Source organism: Carcharhinus amblyrhynchos, chromosome 11 (assembly GCF_965287045.1).
Source record: "Carcharhinus amblyrhynchos chromosome 11, sCarAmb.v2.hapA, whole genome shotgun sequence".
NCBI classification, from domain to species: domain Eukaryota; kingdom Metazoa; phylum Chordata; class Chondrichthyes; order Carcharhiniformes; family Carcharhinidae; genus Carcharhinus; species Carcharhinus amblyrhynchos.
In genome coordinates, this window is record NC_137334.1 from 45,832,668 (window position 1) to 45,854,450 (window position 21,783).

Consider the following 21,783-nt stretch of genomic DNA (forward strand, 5'->3'; position numbering starts at 1 on the left):
TCAAGGGGTGCCCAGAGTTGCAGTCTGTCTGGATGTCATTTTAACCTCAGCAGCTATTGCAAAGGAATATGTGGAGGGTTTGGAAGAGGTTTTTATGGCATTTTTCTGAGATTGCTGTCAGACTAAAAAGGGGAAGGTGTGAGTTCCAGGTAAATGAAGTAATGTACCTTGAGTACAGAATTGATATGGATGGACGACACCCTGTTGAAGAGAAAGTGAAGGCCATAAAAGGGACTCTGACCCAAAGGAACACAACAGAGTTGGAAGTCTTTCCTGGGTCTCATAAACTATTATAGGAAATTCGTACGAACCTGGCAACCCTGCTGGCACCCCTCAACATACTGTTCAAAAATAATCAGAAATGGTTGTGGCAAAGGCCACAAGAGAAAGCCTTTCCAACTGTCAAACAGCAATTGTTGTCAACAAACAGTAGAAGCTTCTGAGAACACTTATCGTAATGTGCAACACCTTCCACAATGAATAAGAGCAGTATTATTGCACAGCTGGGTTGATACACTTATGCATCATGACAATGCAGAAAGGAAGTGTGCCCAAGACAAGAAATAAGGTTCGGCAATGGTATTTGAGGTTAAAAGGTCCCAATATATAAAAACATAAGAAATAGGAGCAGGAGTAGGCCATCTAGCCCTTCGAGCCTGCCCCGCCATTCAATAAGATCATGGCTGATCTGTCGTGGCTCAGTTCCACATTCCTGCCCTCTCCCCATAACCCTTAATCCCCTCGCTTATCAAAAACCCATCAACCCGCGTCTTAAAAATATTTAGCGAGGCAGCCTCCACCACCTCAACGGGCAGAGATTCACCACCCTTTGAGTGAAGAAGTTCCTCCTCAACTCCGTTCTAAACCGCGCCCCCCTTTATCTTGAGGCTGTGCCCCCTAGTCCTACTGTCCTTTCTGAGCGGGAAGAGTCTCTCCACCTCTATCCTATCCATCCCATTCATCATCTTATATGTCTCAATGAGATCTCCCTTCATTCTTCTAAACTCTAACGAGTACAAGCCTAGTTTATTCAGCCTCTCCTCATAGCTCAACCCCCTCAACTCTGGCATCAGCCTAGTAAACCTCCTCTGCACTCCCTCCAAGGCCAAAATATCCTTGCGTAAGTATGGCAACCAAAACTGCACACAGTACTCCAGCTGCAGCCTCACCAATGCCCTATACAGCTGCAGCAAGACCTCCCTACTTTTATATTCAATCCCCCTCGCTATGAAGGCCAGCATCCCATTTGCCTTCCTGACCACCTGCTGCACCTGCAAGCTGGGTTTTTGCGACTCATGCACAAGGACCCCGAGGTCCCTCTGCACCGTCGCCTGCTGCAGTTTTTCGCTACGTAAGTAATAGTCCTTCCTACCATTATTCCTACCAAAGTGGACCACCTCGCACTTACCAACATTAAATTCCATTTGCCATTTCCTGGCCCATTCGCCCAGCCTATCCAGATCCTTCTGCAGACTCTCCCCACCCTCCGCGCAATTTGCCGTTCCACCAATCTTGGTGTCATCAGCAAATTTCGACACCCTACACTCGGTTCCCTCCTCCAGATCATCTATATAAATGGTAAATAGCTGAGGCCCCAGCACCGACCCCTGGGGCACTCCACTAGTCACCAACCGCCAATCCGAATAGCACCCATTAACCCCCACTCTCTGCCTCCTATTTGACAACCAATCCTCTATCCACGCTAACACCCTACCCCCAACTCCATGCCCCCTGACCTTCTGCAATAACCTCTTGTGAGGTACCTTGTCAAACGCCTTCTGAAAATCAAGAAAGACCACATCCACCGGCTCTCCTCTATCCACCGCCCTAGACACATCCTCATAGAACTCCAGTAAATTTGTCAGACACGACTTCCCCTTAACGAAACTGTGCTGCGTCTGCTCTATCAAGCAATTCCCCTCAAGATGCCTCGCTATTTCCTCCTGTCTGTAGTGGGCATATATGTCTGTAGTGGGCATTTCACCATAATGATGGGTCACAAAGCTCCGTTGGGCCTTTTCGCGAAGGCAAGGCAATTCTCCCATCACATCAGCACAGGGTCAATACTGGGCACTGCTGTTAGGTGCCTATGATTATACCCTTGATCATAGTCCAGGGAGACAGATAGCCAACGCAGATGCCTTGAGCCACCTGCCGGTACCCACCTCCGAAGATGAAGTGACTTTGAACTTCATGGACATTCTGCCAGTATCTGCCAGACAAATTCAGGCTTGGACCCAAAAGGACCTTATGTCGGCAAATCTACATCATATTGTCCTAAATGGAGGACAACAAGGGCGTCCTATGGAGGATCTAAAACCTCATATCTCTAAATATCAAGAGCGAGCACTGAGGATAGTATCATCTAGTGGGGAACCCAGATGTTTCTCCCGTATCCAGGCCAGCGACCAAAAATCCATGAATTGCACAACAGCCGCCCAGGGATTTCTAAAATGAAAATGCTTGCAAGAAGCTACGTCTGGTGGCCTGGTTCAGACAAGGACATTGAAAACCTGGTCAAATTATGCAAAATCTGCCATGAAAACCAGAAGGTCCCACCAACAGCCTCACTGCATCCCCGGAAATGGTTGGGGAGACCTTGGATTTGAGTACACGCAGGCTTCGCAGGGCCAATTATAGGCTCTATGTTCTTAATTCTGATTGATGCCCACTCAAATAGATCAATGTGCACTGAATGGCCTCTACTATCTCTTACAACTTCACAAAACTCCAGTAATTTTTCTGTACACATAATATAACTATAATGGACAAAGGGACCCCATTTACCAGCAGGGAGTTCCAGACCTTCAAGAATACAAATGGAGCGAAGCATATCTGCACAGCATCTCATTACCCATCTTCAAACGGCCTGGCCAAGCAAGCAATCCAGGTATTCAAAACAACATGAAAAAACAAACAACAGGCTCTTTGGACATGAAACTTGCAACTTCCTTTTCAATTATAGGACAATGTCACTCATAGCTACGGGAGTAGTCCTGGCAAAATTACTGGTGGGACAATACCTCTGGAACAGGCACAGCCAGATTTTTCCAAATCTGGGTGCTAAAATCAAAAGAAAATAAGTCCAGAGAAAGGGCCATGATGGATGTAAGCCTGAACTTCAAACTAGGAGGCACTGTCCATGTTTGGAATTTTGAAGACAGCTCCCCATGGATCTGAGGATCTGTCCTCTCAAAAACAGATGTTTTTTTCATACACGGTAAAAACTAGGGAGAAGACTACAAAAAAATGTCGACCACCTCTGCCATTAGGAACCATCCACAGGGGTGACTGCTTCACCAGATACACCACCACAGGCATCTTATACACCAGCCTGCGGATGGGCAACTCCAGCCAGAGTAAGCCCCAAGAGAGGCCTACGAAACTCAGCCTCAGAAATGAGATAGAGATGACAGAGTTAGAGACAGGGTATCTTACCCAAGTCCTCTTCCCCACCCTATCCCTGTAATCCCGCATGTTTACCATGGCTAATTCGTCTAAGCTAAACATTTTGAGACATTAAGGGGCAATTTAGCCTGGCCAATCCACCTAACCTGCACATCTTTGGACTAGAGGAGGAAATTCACTGGGTGAATGCGCAAGCTCCACACAGACAATCACCCAAGATCAGAATTTTTGCCACAACAAAAAACACAAATTCACAGTGAAGATTAAAGTCTTATTCATTCATCTACCAGGTAAGAGCAGAGTCAGTTCTTTCAATCAGGTTTATAATTTTTAATAAAACTGCATTTAAATTGCAGATGGAAAATAACTAAGGATATAGTTTCTGAATGTGTATTCCTAGCATAAGGTCTTTATCTGCTGGGTATGAAAATTGCACATAGAGAACACATAATCCTAATCTCTGATTATGGTGGATGAAGTTTCTTGTCAAGAATGTGTGATTGTAAATACATCAAATAAAGCAAAAAATCCTGAAAAATTAAATAAACGTTCTGAACAGAAAATCTAAATCACAGAAAAAAACAACTTCACACAGACATTAATTGGCATCAATCTTTTTCTTGCCATTGAATGAAATACACTTTATTTTAATTGACCTTGAAACTAGTTCAGTGTATATCTTAAAAAGCTAACCTCCAGACGTGTTTGCAGCCATTTAAAAACTAACTTGGGAAAGTCCATTTTCATGCAAAATACAGTCATAATAATATCAGTGAATTAACTTACATGTCACACCTTTCTCCAAATTTTCATAGTACCCACACAAGCAGATCTGATACAAGAGGTTGGGATGAAATTTCTCAAATGCCTTCACTCCTTTTAGCCGGGTAAATATAATATCAACATCTTCACTAGAACGCTCAGCAGGTCTGGGAAGAGTAAATCATTTGTACTGTTAGACAGTCTTTACCTGGATAGCTGATCAGTAAATAAATCAGAAATATGAAAGTTGTTTCCATCGATAATCATTTTTCAAAGAACCAGATAAAGGTTTTAGCAAATTGTCTTTCCATTCATTAGCATAAAGCACAAATGACTACGTGCGGAATTTTCTCATCCCACCTGCCACGAGAATTGTAGCATGTGGGACACGGACCATGCAAAGGTCCGTTGACCTTGGGCAGGATTTTCCCATCTTGGGAGAGCGCAGTTGGAAAATCCCAGCTTTGGTGTCCACTGATTATTATAAAATCTTTTTATTGCTTTTGTCTCTGGCCACAGTACTAATATTAAATCTAAAATTAATAAACGTGAAATTTAATCCTGGTATCACTAATCTTGTTTCAAAATAATTTTCACAAAATCACTGAATCCCTACAGTACAGAAGGCCATTCGCCCATCGACTTTCAAACAGGGCATCAAACTCAGGCCCACCCCTCCCCACTATATCATCATAACCCCACACATTTACCCTGCTACTCCCCCTAACCTATACATCTGGGGACACAAAGGGGCAATTTAGCATGGCTAAGTCACCTAACCTGCACATCTTTGGACTGTGAAGCACCTGGAGTAAAATAATGCAGATACGGGGAGAACGTGCAAACTCCACACAGGCACTGACCCCAGCCAGGAATCAAACCCAGGTCTCTGGTGCCGTGAGGCAGCAGTGCCAGCCACCATGCCACTGCTTTGTAAGTTAAGCTATAGGTTATATACAGTCATAACACATTCCAGAGTGCCCAACTTTGAGGCCACAAGGTACAATTCTTATGCCACAATGGAAAGGTTTGAGAAGTTTCTGATATTTGGTCTTAGACCATATTAACATAAACCATTGTGCATCCAGCAAGATTGGGCCATGAGGCATGCTTCAAAGACCTTCACATAAATATGACATAAGAAGAGATTGCCAGCCTTGGTGAGCATTTCAACAGCTGGATGGGGATCAGTAGCTGTGGTTACAGTGGGATTATTGTCAATGATCAGCAAAGAGAGATAGTATCACCAGCAGCTAACACAGATCTGCATTTTCTCCACTTCAACATTCTGTATGGTGGCACAGTGGTTCGCACTGCTGCCTCACAGCGCCAGGGACCCTGGTTCGATTCTCGGCTTGGGCCACAGTTGTGCAGAGTCTGCACGTTCTCCCTGTGTCTGCATGGGTTTCCTCCCAGTACTCCAGTTTCCTCAGACAGTCCGAAGGACATGTTGGTTAAGTGGACTGACCACGCTAAATTCTCCCTCAGTGTACCAGAACAGGCGCCAGAGTGTGGTGACTAGAGGATTTTCACAGTGACTTCATTGCAGTGTTAATGTAAGCCTACTTGTGACACAAATAAATAAACTTAAACATTTGGTTCAGAACTGGGGCACTTCTGCCAATAGCATCAAGATTCCACTGTGTGAGTTCAACATGAAATTAAATGCTAGTCTCCGCAAATGTGACCATGAAACTTTCAGATTGTTGCAAATACTCTTTTGCATAAACAATACCCTTTAGGGAAAGTAATCTGTCATTTTACATGTGACTCCAGATGCATACAATTGCCCTCTGAAACAGCTTAGCATTCACTCAATGAAACGAAACTGCTATAAAAAAGTCAAAAAGGAATAAAGCCACCCAGATTCGATCTAGGCACAAGTAATGACAACAGCATACCCCAACACTGTCAACACTGGAAGGTCCTCTTTTCTAACATCTGGGCATCAGTGTCAAAATTGATAGAGTTGTTCCACAGACGAGTCAAGCATCAGCCTGATATAACCAAATCATACAGTACATCCAATGTTCCAGACACCTCCATCACCATTCTCTGGTTTGTCCTGTACTATCAGCAGGATAAATCCACATGAGGTAACAGTATACTGTTGGGAGGGATGCCTTGGTATTGATTTATGACGCCATGACATCAGGGCAAATCAGGAGCTAACCAGCATCTGTAAAGGAATGGTGATATCGTTCCTAGTCAGAATGTGGCTTGGAGGGGAATGTGTAGTTACAGTATTCCCATGCATCATTTGTGTTGGAGTTTGCAGGTTTGGAAGTTTCTGTCAAAGGATGCCTGGCAAGTTGCTGCAATGCATCTTGGACATATTGCTGCCACTACGCACCAATGGTGGAAGGGCTGAATGTTAAAAAGAAATCTCCTGTTGATTATCATCTACAGACCCCTCCCTCCGCTGATGAATCAGTACTCCTCCATGTTGAACGCCACTTAGAAGATTCACTAAATTAGAAAATGTCCCTGATTACGAGTGCTTTGTCATTACAGCCCAAGCTGACTGAGCCCTGAAGGACCTATCTGCCAGAGCCTGGTGACGAGTGGAGGGAAAAGCCTACCTGGGAGATGGCACATCACCAATCTCCCTGTCACAGATGGTATCGTTCATGATGGTAATGGTAGGAGTGACAACTGTACAAATTCCTATCTTCATACCCAGCATACCATCCATTATGTTGTGTGGCGGTATTAATGTGCCAAATGGGATAGATTTAGAACATGGACAGCAGTTCAAACATTGTGAGCCAAAAGCAGCAGCAAAACTGTATTCTGCGCCAACAGTAGCACACAGCATATCTAAAAATGAGATGTCACCTAGTGAATTTGTAACACAGGCCTACACAAAATCTTAAACAGAAGAATGCAACAGAGACAGCCAACAGATCAGATCAAAGCTCTTTAGTCCTATAACATTCAATCATGAATGGTGGTGGACAATTAAAAAACGAACAAGAGGAGGCGGTTCCACAAATATCCCCATTCTCAATGATGTGGGAGCCCACCTTGATTACAAAAGATGAGGCTGAAGCATTTGTACCATCTTCAGTCAGATATGTTTAGTGGATGATCTATCTCGGCCTCCTCCAGAAGTCCCCAACATTGCAGATGCCAGTCTTGAGCCAATTCGATTCACTCCACATGAGGACAAAAAATACAGCAAATGCCATTGGCTCTGACAACATCTCAGCTCTAGGACTGAAGACTTGTGCTTGAGAGTTAGCCGCACCCCTAGCCAAGCTGTTTCAATATAACTAAAACACTGCCTAATAATTAGGATATCGCCCAGGTAAATTCTGTCCACAAAATGCAGGACAAATCCAGTCTGGCCAATTACTAACCCAACAGTCAACTCTTAACCATCAGCAAAGTGTTATGAGGTGTTGACAGTGCCACCAAACAGCACAAACACAGCAATAACTTGCTCACCAACGCTCAGTATAGACTCTGCCAGGGCCACTGGGCTTCTGACCTCATTACATCTAAACATGGACAAAAGAACTGAATTCAAGAGGTGAGTTGAAAATGACTGCCCTTAAAAGCAAGTCTGTATTTGACTCTGGCATCAGGGAGCCCCAGCAATGCCCCTGCAGGGGCAAACTTTCCACTAGTTGCAGTCATACTCAGCACAAAGAAAGATGGTTGAGGTTACTGGAAGCCATTCGTCTCATCCATCACCTTTTTACAATCAGTCCCTTCACCACCGCTGCACAACAGCAGCAATATGTACAAGATGCACTGCAGCAACTTGCCAAGCATCTTTTGACAGAAACTTCCAAATCTGCAAAGTCTTACCACCTAGAAGTACAAGGCAACTGATGCATGGGAATATGTCAACCTATGCATTCTGCTCTAAGCTATAGGCCATTCTGACTAGGAGGTGTATCACTGTTCCTTTACTATTCCTCAAGAGTACACATGAACTCCATTCACTGCAGCACATTGAGTGCAAGGTTCAAGAAGACAGCTCACCATCCCCTTCTCTAGGGCAATTAGGGATGGGCAATAAATGCTGACCTTGTCGTGATGCTCACAGCATTTGAAATAATTTTTTGAAAAATAATTCTGCTGTCGTCAAAGATTGGAAATGAGTTGTGCACGAAGCACAAGACTTTAACTTAAATAAATTATTTGAGTGTTAAAATGTTCCCAAATTCACCTCCTCCTATATGCTGATGACACACAGGGTTGAAAGGTAATGTGTCCTTCAGGGGAGGTAGGAATAGACAAAAATGTAGGTTAAAAACAGACACAGCTCACATCTGCACATTGCTGCACCCGTGACTATCTTCAAACTATTTCTGGGGGATTGTAAAACCAAGTCCCATTCAACACTCTACTCCCCACCCACCGGGTAATTGAGGAAATTTTCCTGACTCTGCGCACCTGACTAGGTTAGCATGCCATTAATGAGAACGAGCAATTGCCTGGACTCACCCTAGCCCCCTCACTGGTCAAGGTCCTCACTGGTGACAATCCAGATGATCCCCACCAATGGGGGTACCAGATGTGATGACGTTGCTGGTGGTATCAAAGGCCAGAGGGGGCAGGGCCTGTTGGGAGTGGGGCCTGAGGGAATGGGATGCTATCAGCTGGGGCTGCAAACCTTCTGATTTCTCGCCCGTTTTACACTTAAGAATTGTTTTGTGAAAGTTCCACCCTAGATTGATCGTAAGCATCTTATCATAGTGTGATTGCCCATTAGTCCCCAAGGCCAATGACCTTTACACTACCATGTTGCCCTTAAAGGGACAATTACCACAAAGAGTCAGAAGAATTACAATAGCAATTTGAAAGACAGCAAATAATTTGTGGAAAACACCCCAATTGGCTGAGTTATAGAGTAATTTACTGAAGGTGTTCTTCAAAAATAAACCTGAGTTAGGTCAGCAGTATCTGGGAGTTAAAATAGAGGTATTATCATAGAATCCCAGAATCCCTATAATGCAAATTCGATCTATCGAATCTCCACCAACTCTCAGGAAGAGCATCCCACTGAGGGCCTCCGCTCTGTCCTACCCCTGTAAGTCCATGCATTTACCATGTCCAATCCACCTAATCTGCACATCTTTGGACTGTGGGAGGAAACTGGAGCATCCAGGGAAAACTCGGGTGTAGTGTAATAAGGAAAGGTTTGGAGAGTTGTCTGAGTTACTGAGAATTGCACTGGCTGATTAATAAGTTGCTTCAAGTCACGCAGGAGAATAAAGGATCGAGCTTTATTGTTGACCTACTAATAGAATAATGTTGAATAACATGCAATAAATTCAGAAATCATTCTTGACTTTGTGAATCATTCATTTGCACAGCTTTCTCTGCTAATTAATCAATTCTTTTAAATTCATAAGATAAAGTGTTCCAAATGTTGCAGAGAAAACATTTACCGAAATAGAACATTTGAAATTCTCCATAAAGTTCACAAGTGCTGAATAAGAATTAATTTTAATAATGCCTGTAGTCTCTCAGAAGATATAAACATGGTCCAGAAAATAAACATTGTAATCCAATGTAATATGCATTCTCTCTCCCAAGTGTTTCTGCTATTCTCTGTTTAATGTTCTGAAATTACTTATTCATTTATTTTACTTAACTTCATATTTTTGCTTCATGTCTTCTTTTTAATTCTACTTTTTCCCAAGACGTAGAATGTTAAGTCGTTGTTATCCTGTCCTGTTCTTTATTTCTTTTAGTAACAACACTAACTACAATCTTAAGTACATGTAAGTATTTGACAACCAACTTTTCTTTGATAATGCTTCCATGTCTCACAGATGTTTCAATACACAAAATATTCCCTTTAAATACAAGCTTTATTAAGAGAACAAAGCAAGTGCCTCACAGAACCAGAAAAAAAATCTCAAAAGATGACACTTGGGTGGCACAGAGTTAGCATCGCTGCCTCACAACTCCAGGGGCTTGGTTTGGGTGACTGACTGTGTGGAGTTTGAATATTTTCTCTGTGTCTATGTGGATTTCCTCCTGGTGCTCCGGTTTCCTCCCACAGTGCAAAGATGTGTGGGTTAGGTTGATTGGCCATGCTACATTGACCCTTAGTATCCCAAGATGGGTAGGTTAGAGGGATTAACAGGGTAAATGTGTGGGGTCATTGCGAGAGGGGCTGGGGTGGGATTTTGTTGGTGCAGACATGATGGGCCGAATGGCTTCCTTCTGCATTGTGGGGTTTATATGATTTCTATGGTTCTATGATCTATTACATAAACAGAACAGTACATAATTCCACTTGTACAAACAGACTAATTTGGGCCTTATTTGTCTATCTTCACAATGCTAATTACGATCTTTATATTATCAGTGCTCCAGATTGATTCAATGAAATAACTATGTAAAGTACCTCCAACAGAACTATTATTATACAGCAATGTATATTTCGACAACTGTTTGCAGACTTGCAAAGTGTAATCAAAATATCCTGAATCTGATTATATGACTGAATTTGACTGAAATTTACAAATCACATCTTTTACAAGGTCATTGATTTTAAGATAATAGTGGGGGGGAGGGGGGGCGCAAAGAGATGAAGGTCAAGTTTAAAACTCAATAAACAAAGGAAAAATCAATACTTTGCTTTTAACATTACACACGTGGTCAAGTTAATGGAAATCTAATCATTGAAAACATGAAAGGATGACACGGATCAACCAAATACTCCAAGGCAAAGGTGACCATGTTCATCAACTGGGGTGTTTGGCAGTAGTTCTGGGATATAAGTATGTGACTGCCAAGGCCAATGTGTGTCCAGAAGGTTCTGCTGCAAATAGGCCGGAGTATCACATATGACTGAGTTCTGGATGAGTTGCTGATTCAGGATTTCCTCCCTTATGTTCTCTTTCTGCCTCCAATATGTGCTTGCTTTTGAAGAAGGCCTCACTTTTGAATTTGATTGTGGCAGTTGCAGCGATCCTGGGCGAGTTTTCCCTGAACAATATCAAAACTCCTCAGTGAAGCCTTTAAAATGCCCTTGTAGCTTTTCTTTTTATGGCCTGAGAGTACATTCCAGACTCAAGCTCTCTAATAGTCACTTTGGTAAGCGACTATTAGGCATTCTGATTACATGACCAGCCCAACTCAATTGTGACTTTCTCAATATCATTGGATGCTTGGCATGCCAGTTCAGGTGAGCACCTCAGTGTTTGTTATTTTGTCCTGCCATCTCATCTTCAGAAGGTTTTGAAGGCAGCTCAGCGTAAGTGGTTAAGCTTCTTGGCATGGTGCTGGTACACAATCCAGGTCTTGTATGTGTAGAGCAGAGTGGGCAGGAATATCATTCTCTCAGCTGTTAGTTGGGTAGGCAGGCTTACTACTCTTAATTCCCAGACTGACAATAAAAATATGCCAAAGACTACAATTGCTTTGGTAATTTTCATTGTCAATGTAGAGACCTAAGGTGTGCTGTCAAGATAAGTGAACTTACCCACTGCAGACAGGTTCTGGTCATGGTCTGAAACCTTGGGCACAAGTTAGAGCTTTCTTTGAGCAGGCTGGTATATTATTTTAATTTTCTTTGTGATGGTGCATCTAAGCTAAGGAGGGGCACAAATATTCTGGCCAGGAGGTTTGCTAGTGTCACATGGGAGGATTTAAACTAGTTTGGCAGGGGAGGTGGGACCCCAAAACCAAATACATTTGTTTCAATGTGAGAAGTGTAACAGGAAAGGCAGATGAACTTAAAGCTTGGATTAGTACTAGGAACTATGAGATAGTTGACATTACAGAGACTTAGTTAAGGGAAGAACAGGATTGGGAGCTTAACATTCCAGGATATAGATGTTTCAGGCATGAGAGAGGGGGATGTAAAAGGAGTGGGGGAGTTGCACTACTGGTTAAGGAGAATATCACAGCTGTACTGTGGGAGGACACCTCGGAGGCAATATGGGTAGAGCTCAGGGATAGAAAAGGTGTAGTCACAATGTTAGACGTTTACTATAGGCCACCCAACTGCCAGCTGGAGATTGAGGAACAGATATGTTGGTAGATTTTGGCAAGATGTAAAAGTAACAGGGTTGATGTGGTGGGAGATTTTAATTTCCCCTATACTGACTGGCACTCACATAGTGCTAGGGGCATGGATGGGGCAGAGTTTGTAAGGAGCATCTAGGAGGGCTTCCTGAAACAGTATGTAGATAGTCCAACTAGGGAAGGGGCCATACTGGACCTGGTATTGGGGAATGAGCCCAACCAGATGGTTGATGTTTCAGTAGAGGAGTAGTTCAGGAACAGTGACCACAATTCAGTAAGCTTTAAGGTACTGATGGATAAAGATAAGTGTAGTCCTCAAGTTAAGGTGCTAAATTGGGGGAAGGCTAATTACAACAAAATTAGGCAGTAACTGAAGAATGTAGATTGAGGGTGGCTGTTTGAGAGCAAATCAACATCTGGCATGTGGGAGGCTTTCACGTGGAATTTGATAGGGATTCAGGACCGGCACATTCCTATAAGGATGAAGGATAAGTATGGCAAGTTTTGGGAACCTTGGATAACAAGAGAAATTGTGCGCCTAGTCAAAGATAAAAAGGAAGCATCTGTCAAAGCTAGGAGGCTGGGAACACACAAAGCCAATGTGGAATTACAAGAAAAGTAGAAAGAAACTTAAGCAAGGAGTAAGGAGGCTAAAAGGGGTCATGAAAAAGCATTGGCCAGCAGGATTAAGGAAAATCCCAAGGCTTTTTACACATATATAAAGAGCAAGAGGGTAGCAAGGGAGATGGTTGGCCCACTCAAAAACAAGAGAGGGAATCTATGCGTGGAGCCAGAGGAAATGTGCAAGGTATTAAATGAGTATTTTGCGTCAGTATTGGTGGATGATGAGTCTGGGAAAGGATGTGTAGATAATTTGAGTTATGGTGAGATCAAAAAGGAGGAAGTATTGGTGTTCTTGAGAAACATTAAGGTAGACAAGTCTCTAGGGCCTGATGGGATATACCCCAAAATACTGAGAGAGGCAAGAGAAGAAATTGCTGGGGCCCTGAGAGAAATTTTTGTATCCTCACTGGCCAAAGAGGATGTCCCAGAGGACTGGAGAACAGCCGGTATTGTTCCTTTGTTTAAAAAGGGTAGTAAAAATAATCCAGGTAATTACAGGCCAATGAGCCTTACATCAGTGGTAGGAAAATTATTGGAGAGGATTCTTCGAGACATGATTGGAAATAAGCGGACATACTAGTGACAGCAACATGGTTTTTTGAGGGGGAGGTATTGTCGCATGAACTTGATCGAGTTTTTCGAGAAAGTGACGAAGATGATTGATGAGGGTAGGGCAGTGGATGTTGTCTACATGGACTTCAGTAAGGCCTTTGACAAGGTCCCTCATGGCAGACTGGTGCAGGAAGTGAAGTTGCATGGGATCAGAAGTGAGTTGGCAAGGTGGATACAAAACTGGCTCGGTCAAAGAAGACAGAGAGTAGCAGTGAAAGGGTGCATTTCTGAATGGCGGCTTGTGACAAGTGATGTTTCTCAGGAATCAGTGCTGGGACCTTTGCTGTTTGTAATATATATAAATGATTTGGAGGAAAATGTAACTGGATTGATTAGTAAGTTTGCGGACGACACAAAGGTTGGTAGATTTGCAGATAGTGATGAGGACCATCAGAGGATACAGCAGGATATACAGACTTCGGCGGAGAGATGGCAGATGGAGTTTAATCCGGACAAATGTGAGGTAATGCATTTTGGAAGGTCTATTACAGATAGGAAATATACAGTAATTGGCAGAACCCTTAGGGGTATTGATAGGCAAAGGGATCTGGGTGTACAGGTCCACAGATCACTGAAAGTGGCAATGAAGGTGGAGAAGGTAGTCAAGAAGGCACACGGCATGCTTACCTTCATCAGCCGGGGTACTGAGTTTAAAAATTGGCAAGTTATGTTGACACTTTATAGAACCTTCGTGAAGCATACTTGGAATATAGTGTTCAATTCTGGTCGCCACACTACCAGAAGGATGTGGAGGCTTTGGAGAGGGTACAGAAAAGTTTTACCAGAATGTTGCCTGGTATGGAGGGCATTAGCTATGAGGAGAAGTTGGAGAAACTTGGTTTGTTCTCACTGGAGCGATGGAGGTTGAGGGGAGACCTGATAGAAGTCTACAAGATTATGAGAGGCGTGGATAGAGTGCATAGTTAGAAGCTTTTTCCCAGAGTGGAAGAGTCAATTACTAGGGGGCATAGGTTTAAGATGCGAGGGGCAAGTTTTAAAAGAGATGTAGGAGGCAGATTTTTTTACAGAGTGGTGGGTGCCTGGAACTTGCTGCCGGGGGAGGTAGTGGAAGTGGATGCGGTAGTGACTTTTAAGGGGTGACTTGACAAGTACATGAATGAGTTGGGAATAGAAGGATATGGTCCCTGGAAGCATAGGGGTTCTAGTTAAGTCAGGCAGCATGGTCAGTGCAGGCTTGGAGGGCTGAAGGCCTGTTCCTGTGCTGTAATTTTATTTTGTTTTTTGATCTTGAAGCTGAACTTGTCACTTGCATTGGAGATTGTCACTTGCCATGTGGCAAGTCCAGCTCTAAACAGGTAGCAAGTGCCCTACTATGGGAAAACAGGATATTGTAAAGTATGTCGTTGGAAACCTTGGTCTTTGCATTGAGTCCCCTCAGATTGAGCAGCTTCCTCTCCAGGCAATATCCAATTTTGATGGTGGGATCACCATCATGGAAGGCGCTGAGAGCAAAGATAGACAGCCATGCTGAAGAGGATTGGTGCTTACACATAGCCCTGTATAACTCGATTAGTAACTGAGAGTGGGTTAGAAGACTCACCATCATCTAGCATATGTGTGGGCAAGCTGGTATGGAACTATTAAACCATTGAGATGAATTTCTCAGGGCAGCTGAATTTCTCCATTATCTTTCAAAGGCTCCCATAGCTAACTGTGTCAAAGACTTTAATCAAGTCAACAAATGTGGTGTAGAGGTCCATGTTTTGTTCTTGGCATTTTTGTCAGGAGCTGTCTGAACGCAAATACCATACCAGTGCACCCTCATCCTTTCCTGAAACCACACCGACTCTCTGGCAGTAAATCCTAGTCAAGACATTGCATAAAGCAGTTCAAAATGATTCTGACGGTATTGTTCATGATGGAAAGGAGTGAGATTCCTCTATGATTGTTGCAGGATTTACTTGTACAGGTGGACAATGTTCTGTACCGACACAGAGTGAAAGAGTTCAGAGAGTTTCTTGACCAGGCATTGAACTCCAACCTTGTGGACCTCAGCTGGATAGCAGCAACTCCTGCAGCTTTGCCATTAGACAGAAGTTTGATTGTGTTTGTTGTTTTTAACAGCATGGGAGAATAATATAATTGATGGTGACCAATAGCAACCTGTTTTCTGCTTCTTCATTGATTGTGAAGGTGAATTGAGGTGGTTAAGCTGCTCTGCCCACCTTTCTAGAATTTGGGCTTTTTTTTGAGCACTGTTGACCCATCGACACTGAGGATTAATGATGAATCAACAGATAGATAGACAGATTTTAGAGCATCATAGAATTTCTTCCAGTCTTTGTGGTCTGCATATAATTGAAGTTCATTTTCTTTGTGATTCAGCCAAGTACCTTGTATCTTGTTCAGCTTAGGCAGTGCTGCAGATGTTTTGATAGGTATTGTGCTTGGATAGTGAGGACATACATTAAGACAAACCTTGTAGCAATGCTCCTCATCCAGTAATTTCGACAATACTTCATTGTTTTCAAACAGCCATTCTTGACATTTGCAAAATGGTAGGCCCAACGACTTCTGCAACAGTGGAACACACTATATCCCTGAAGGTCACCGCCCATTCATCCTCAGTGTAGTGAATGTCTATTTTAACTGCGCACAGAGAACTCTCGAGTTTCGCAGACAGAGATTCCTTCATGACTATCTGTTTGGGCCTGAGATCCTTCAGGACCACCAAGTCCAGGGGGAGTCCAGGGGGAAAGATCACTGCTAAGACAGTGATCAGTTCAGCGTTCCCTCTACTTGATGATGACATGGTCAATTAGACGCCACTGCATAGAACAGGGTGAACTCAAAATGTCTTGTTGCAGTAAGCAGCTGGAAGACTGTGTTGGTGGTTATGAACTGATGCTCAGCACATAGCTTCAGCAAGAACCACTGCCATTATAACTGCAAACCCTGTTTGTTTCAATGCCCCCTTTCCATGCATGGTTCCTGTTAAAGGTTACAAAACATGAAATCTTGTTGGTAATTTCATCATTTGGGAGTTATTCAGTAAATTTGGTTATTTTGATTTAGTTTCTCCACAGGGATTGTAGCAAGTAGGTGATCAATGTTAGTTCTACTACTTGTACATTGAGGTATGAATTAATCTGAAGCTAATCTTCACCTTGAAACAGGTTTATTTCCAAGATGACAGAATAAGGATTCATTCCAGTTTCCCCCAACATCCAGCATGAACTGTTTTTTATACTCTTGCAATGAATCTTCAATCCTTCCCTAATTGAGGCAACTGATCTAAATTACTAATTTAAAGTATGTACGCCATTGCAGGACAACTTCAACATTTGTGGTCAGGCCATCTTCTGTGTCTTGCTGAAATCTATGCATTCCACGGTGTGGGCCTGCCTTCAAGATCATTGACCTTAAATTAGTTTTATCTACCCAGTCATCAGAAACAGTCTTTGCAAATCAAATGACTAATGGTGAGATTTTTCAGTGGCAGAGGCGGAGGGGCCATTGGCCACCAGTGGGATCTTCCAAAACCGTCAGTGTCTGCCGTTTTGCACGGCTCGCCTATCCTGTCACCAGAGAGCCTGCAATGGAGGGGGGTCGCCTTTGATGGGACCATAAGATCTTGCTGCTGGGACGGGCCAGAAAATCCCACCCTAAATTGCTGAGAATTGGAAACCTGACAGCCACCCACACCTGATTTGGACTGCCCATGGAAGCAGTTTACATCTGTCACATGCTAACAACTACATGCCATTTTGCTTGCTGGATGAAGGAAAGGACCAATACTGGATAAGCCACTGTAAACTGTGCAGCAAGTTCACATGTGAGAGGTGCTACCCTTCCATTACACCTATTATGTTCCGAAACAACCATATTGTGCAATGGTATGTTCCCATTTCTGCACCTTCTCAGTTTTCTAGAAAGCTACGTCATTTAGCCTGGGGCTAATTAGAGGCACATATGTTTTCATATTAGTAAGGACCGATACTCAGTTGTGTGTGTATTATGTGCACACTATTTGCAAAAACACCCACTATCGGTCAGGCTTATCTACAATAGATATCGCTAAAAGCAAGAAAACATACTTTTTTTTTATGACAACCAATGCAAACATCTTTTTGGCTGTGTTTTTTTGTTTCTTCAGAAGGAACTCTTCAAAATGCAGCTAATGAAACAACAACAAAACTTACTCCAACTTATAAATCAAAGGGTTTAATAAAGAAACATCATTACTCCAAACTTGGGGCCTTGCCCTGGGCCACTCCAAACTTCCCACAATTCTATATAGTTCCTTATTTATAGTGAATCAGTTGGTCAGCTGACTATTACATCACCCTATAATTGGTTCCATGTTTTACTGGGTCAGCTGACCCTTACATAGAACATAGAACACTACAGCACAAACAGGCCCTTCGGCCCACAAGTTGCGCTGATCACATCTATACCTATTAAGCCATAGATCTATCTATAACCCCCAATCCCATTAGATCCCATATACTCATCCAGAAATCTTTTAAAAGACCCCAGCGAGTTTGCCTCCACCACCAACGATGGCAGCCGATTCCATTCACTCACCACCTTCTGAGTGAAAAAGTTACCCCTAACATTTCCTCTGTACTTGCTTCCCTGCACCTTAAATCTGTGTCCTCTCGTAGCGACCATTTCAGCCCGGGGAAATAGCCTCTGAGAATGCACCCTATGTATTCCTCTCAACATCTTATAAACCTCTATCAGGTCGCCTCTCAACCTTCGTCTCTCCAGGGAGAAGAGTCCCAGCTCCCTCAACCTATCCCCATAAGGCATGCCTCCCAATCCAGGCAACATCCTTGTAAATCTCCTCTGTACCCTTTCAATAGCTTCCACGTCCTTCCTATAGTGAGGCGACCAGAACTGCGCACAGTACTCCAAGTCGGGTCTGACAAGGGTCCTATAAAGTTGCAGCATTACCTCCCCATTCCTAAACGCAATCCCACGATGAATGAAGGCCAGTACACCATACGCCTCTTGACCACATCCTCCACCTGCGAGGCCAATTTAAGAGTCCTATGGACCCGGACCCCAAGATCCTTCTGCTCTTCAACCCAGCTAAGACTCCTACCCTTCATCCCATTGGTCCTGCCAAAATGGACCACTACACATTTATCCGCGTTGAAGTCCATCTGCCACTTCTCCGCCCAGTCTTGCATCCTATCTATGTCACGCTGCAACTTCTGACATCCCTCCAGACCATCCACAACACCACCAACCTTCGTATCGTCGGCGAACTTATTAACCCATCCCTCCACTTCCTCATCCAGGTCATTTATGAAAATGACAAACAGCAAGGGTCCTAGAACAGATCCCTGGGGCACTCCACTGGTGACCGACCTCCATGCAGAAAAAGACCCATCCACAACCACTCTCTGCCTTCTGCAGGCAAGCCAGTTCTGGATCCACAAGGCCAAAGCCCCCTGGATCCCATGCCCTCTCACCTTCTCAAGAAGTCTTGCATGGGGGACCTTATCAAACGCCTTGCTGAAGTCCATGTAAACCACATCTACCGCTCTTCCTTCGTCAACGTGTTCAGTCACATTCTCAAAGAACTCAACTAGGCTTGTAAGGCATGATCTGCCCTCAACAAAACCATGTTGACTACTTCTGATCATTCTAAACTTCTCCAAATGCTCATAAATGCTGTCCCTCAGAAGCCTCTCCACCAACTTACCAACCACTGAGGTCAGACTCACCGGTTGGTAATTTCCCGGGCTATCCCTGTTCCCTTTCTTGAAAATAGGAACCACATCCGCAATCCTCCAATCCTCCGGAACCTCTCCCGTCTCCATTGATGATGCAAAGATCATCGCCAGGGGCTGTGCAATCACTTCCCTCACCTCCCACAGTAACTGGGGTACATCCCATCCGGTCCAGGTGACGTCTATCTTGATAGAGTTTAAAAGTTCTAACACATCCTCTTCCTTAACATCCACATACTCAATCTTTTCAGACTGCCGCAAAACCTGTAGTACAACCTCCCAGATCACTTTCCACCGTGAATAACGAAGCAAAGTACTCATTAAGCACCTCTGCCATTTCTTCCGGTTCCACACAGACCTTTCCCCCTTCACCTTTTATAGGTCCTATCCCTTCTCTTCTCACCCTTTTACTCTTCACATATTTGTAGAAGGCCTTGGGATTCTCCTTAATTTTACCCGCCAAGGCCTTCTCATGTCTCCTTCTGGCTCTCCTAATTTCCTTTTTAAGCTCCTTTCTACAAGCCTTATACTCCTCTAGATCCTTAACATCTCCAAGCTCTCTGAACCTTTTATACACCTTTCTTTTCTTCCTGACCAGGTTCACGACAACCTTCGTGCACGTTGGTTCCCGCGACCTACCAAAACCTCCTTGTCTCATCGGAACGTTATCGTTCAGAGTTCCAGTCAAACATTCCTTGAATATCCGCCACCTTCCTTCAGTACTTTTCCCCAAGAACGCCTCCTTCCAGTTTATTCGTCCAATTATCTGCCTGATGTCTTCATATTTCCCCTTGCTCCGGACAAACATCTTCCGAGCCTGCCTGATCCTATCTCTTTCAAATGCTCTCGTGAAGGAGATAGAATTATGATCTCCATCCCCAAGATGCTCTCCTACCGAGAGATCCGACACCTGTCCTGGTTCATTAGCCAGCACCAGGTCAAGTACAGCCTCTCCTCTCGTAGACTTATCCACGTACTGTGTCAGGAAACCCTCCTGAACACACCTAACAAACTCATCTTGTTCCCTTTGGTCACATTACATCCAATACAAATTTGTCACTGGTTATCTTCTAACACTTTTTCCCTGTATACCCATTTATCTGTGTAAAAAGTATTTTTAATCACTATTCTTACTTCAGCAGTATGCATTTCATATTTGTGTCTTTTAGTTTACACTGAAAGTTGATAAATAGGTTTCTACATGTCTGTGTTTCTGAAATCTAGATATAGATCATGACCAGATTGGATGGGGGAAACTCTAATATAAAATAAAAATGCAAAATGCTGGAAACACTCATCAGGTCTGACAGCATCTGTGGAGAGAGAAATAGAGTTAACATTTCGAGTCTGTATGATTCTTCTTCAGAGCTAACAAGAAGGAGAAGTGTGGTGGATTTATACTGTAGAAGAGGAGGTGGAGCAAAATGGAAGGTCAGGGAGTGATGTTTGAGCACAAGCTAAAAGAAGTGTTATTGGCAGGGTTTAGGGTTATTGAAGATGCTGATAGTGGCATTAAGTTAAGATCGTAGAATGTATTAATAGCAGAACAAAGGTCAGCATTCTGTGAAAGCAAAACTTAAGAATGTGATAGATGGCTGTGTGGGGAAGGGGGCTTTGCATTGGGATCAAAAAAAATATTAAAAGGAGGGGGTCATGATGGAGGGGAAAGTTCAAAGTCTGAATGTGTTGAACTCAATGTTGAGTCCAGAAGACTGTAATGCACCCAATCAGAAGATGAGGTGCTGTTCCTCCAATTAGCATTGGGCTTCACTGAAACATTGCAGCAGGCAAAGGATGGGTACATGGGCATGAGAGCAAGAGGCTGAGCGAAATGGTACGCAACAGGAAAGTTGAGGTCCTGTGAAGATGTTCTACAAAGTGGTCACCCAGTCTGTGTTTAGCCTCCCGAATGTACAGGAGACTGCATTGGGAGCAGCAAATAGAGTCAACCAAATGAAAGAAGGTGCAAATGAAATGCTGCTTCACCTGAAAGGAGTGCTTTGGGGCTTGGACAGTGAGGGGGAGGAGGTAAACAGGCAGGTTGTTCACCTTCTACAATTGTATAGGTGGATTTGAAATAGTAAAAAGAGCAGAATAGCTTCAACCCACCCCTTAAAACTGTATCTGTAGCCACAGGGACATAGCAATTGCTGGACAAGCCTCATTTGACTTCTATCATTCTGATCATTGCATATAGGTCAGTCAAAACATGGATTCTCCAGTGGGATGTTTTTTAAATCTATGACAAGGAGGTTGAAGTCAAATGGGAGACAGTTAGTTATTGCAGCCGGCCGTTCTCTACAACTGGGGAGTAGGTCATCAGAAGATCTTATTTGGACTTCGGTAACCATCGATGCCTCAGAAGATCACACTTCCTTTTGTAAGATATGAGGGAATTAGGTCAAGTACTGACTGTAGATTTGCAGCCCAGGCAATCCAAAGTACCACTGCCTTAAATTTTGCATCTTGGAACCTTCCCAGCAACATCAGATGACTATTGTCATATTCATCAGTTAGCAGCTCTTTATTGTATCTCTTCAGGGGAACTGCACAATTAATTTCCTTCCCAACGAAGTGAGGAGAGAGAATTATCTCATTCCATAGGTTGGCTGACTCCTTAAGAGTGCAGAAGCAGTTGTGCCAGTGAAAGCTTTATGTGAAAAACTTATCTATT

General features: G+C 43.4%; 1 protein-coding gene across 1 annotated transcript in view; it reads right to left on the reverse strand.

The window, feature by feature from the left end:
* rapgef4a (Rap guanine nucleotide exchange factor 4a) overlaps positions 1-21,783 on the reverse strand; it is a 269,450-nt gene that overhangs the window by 216,166 nt on the left and 31,501 nt on the right. The window contains exon 2 of the mRNA XM_080198985.1: positions 4,195-4,337. Coding sequence (XP_080055111.1) covers positions 4,195-4,337 — 143 coding nt within the window. The remainder of the gene's footprint in view (positions 1-4,194; positions 4,338-21,783) is intronic.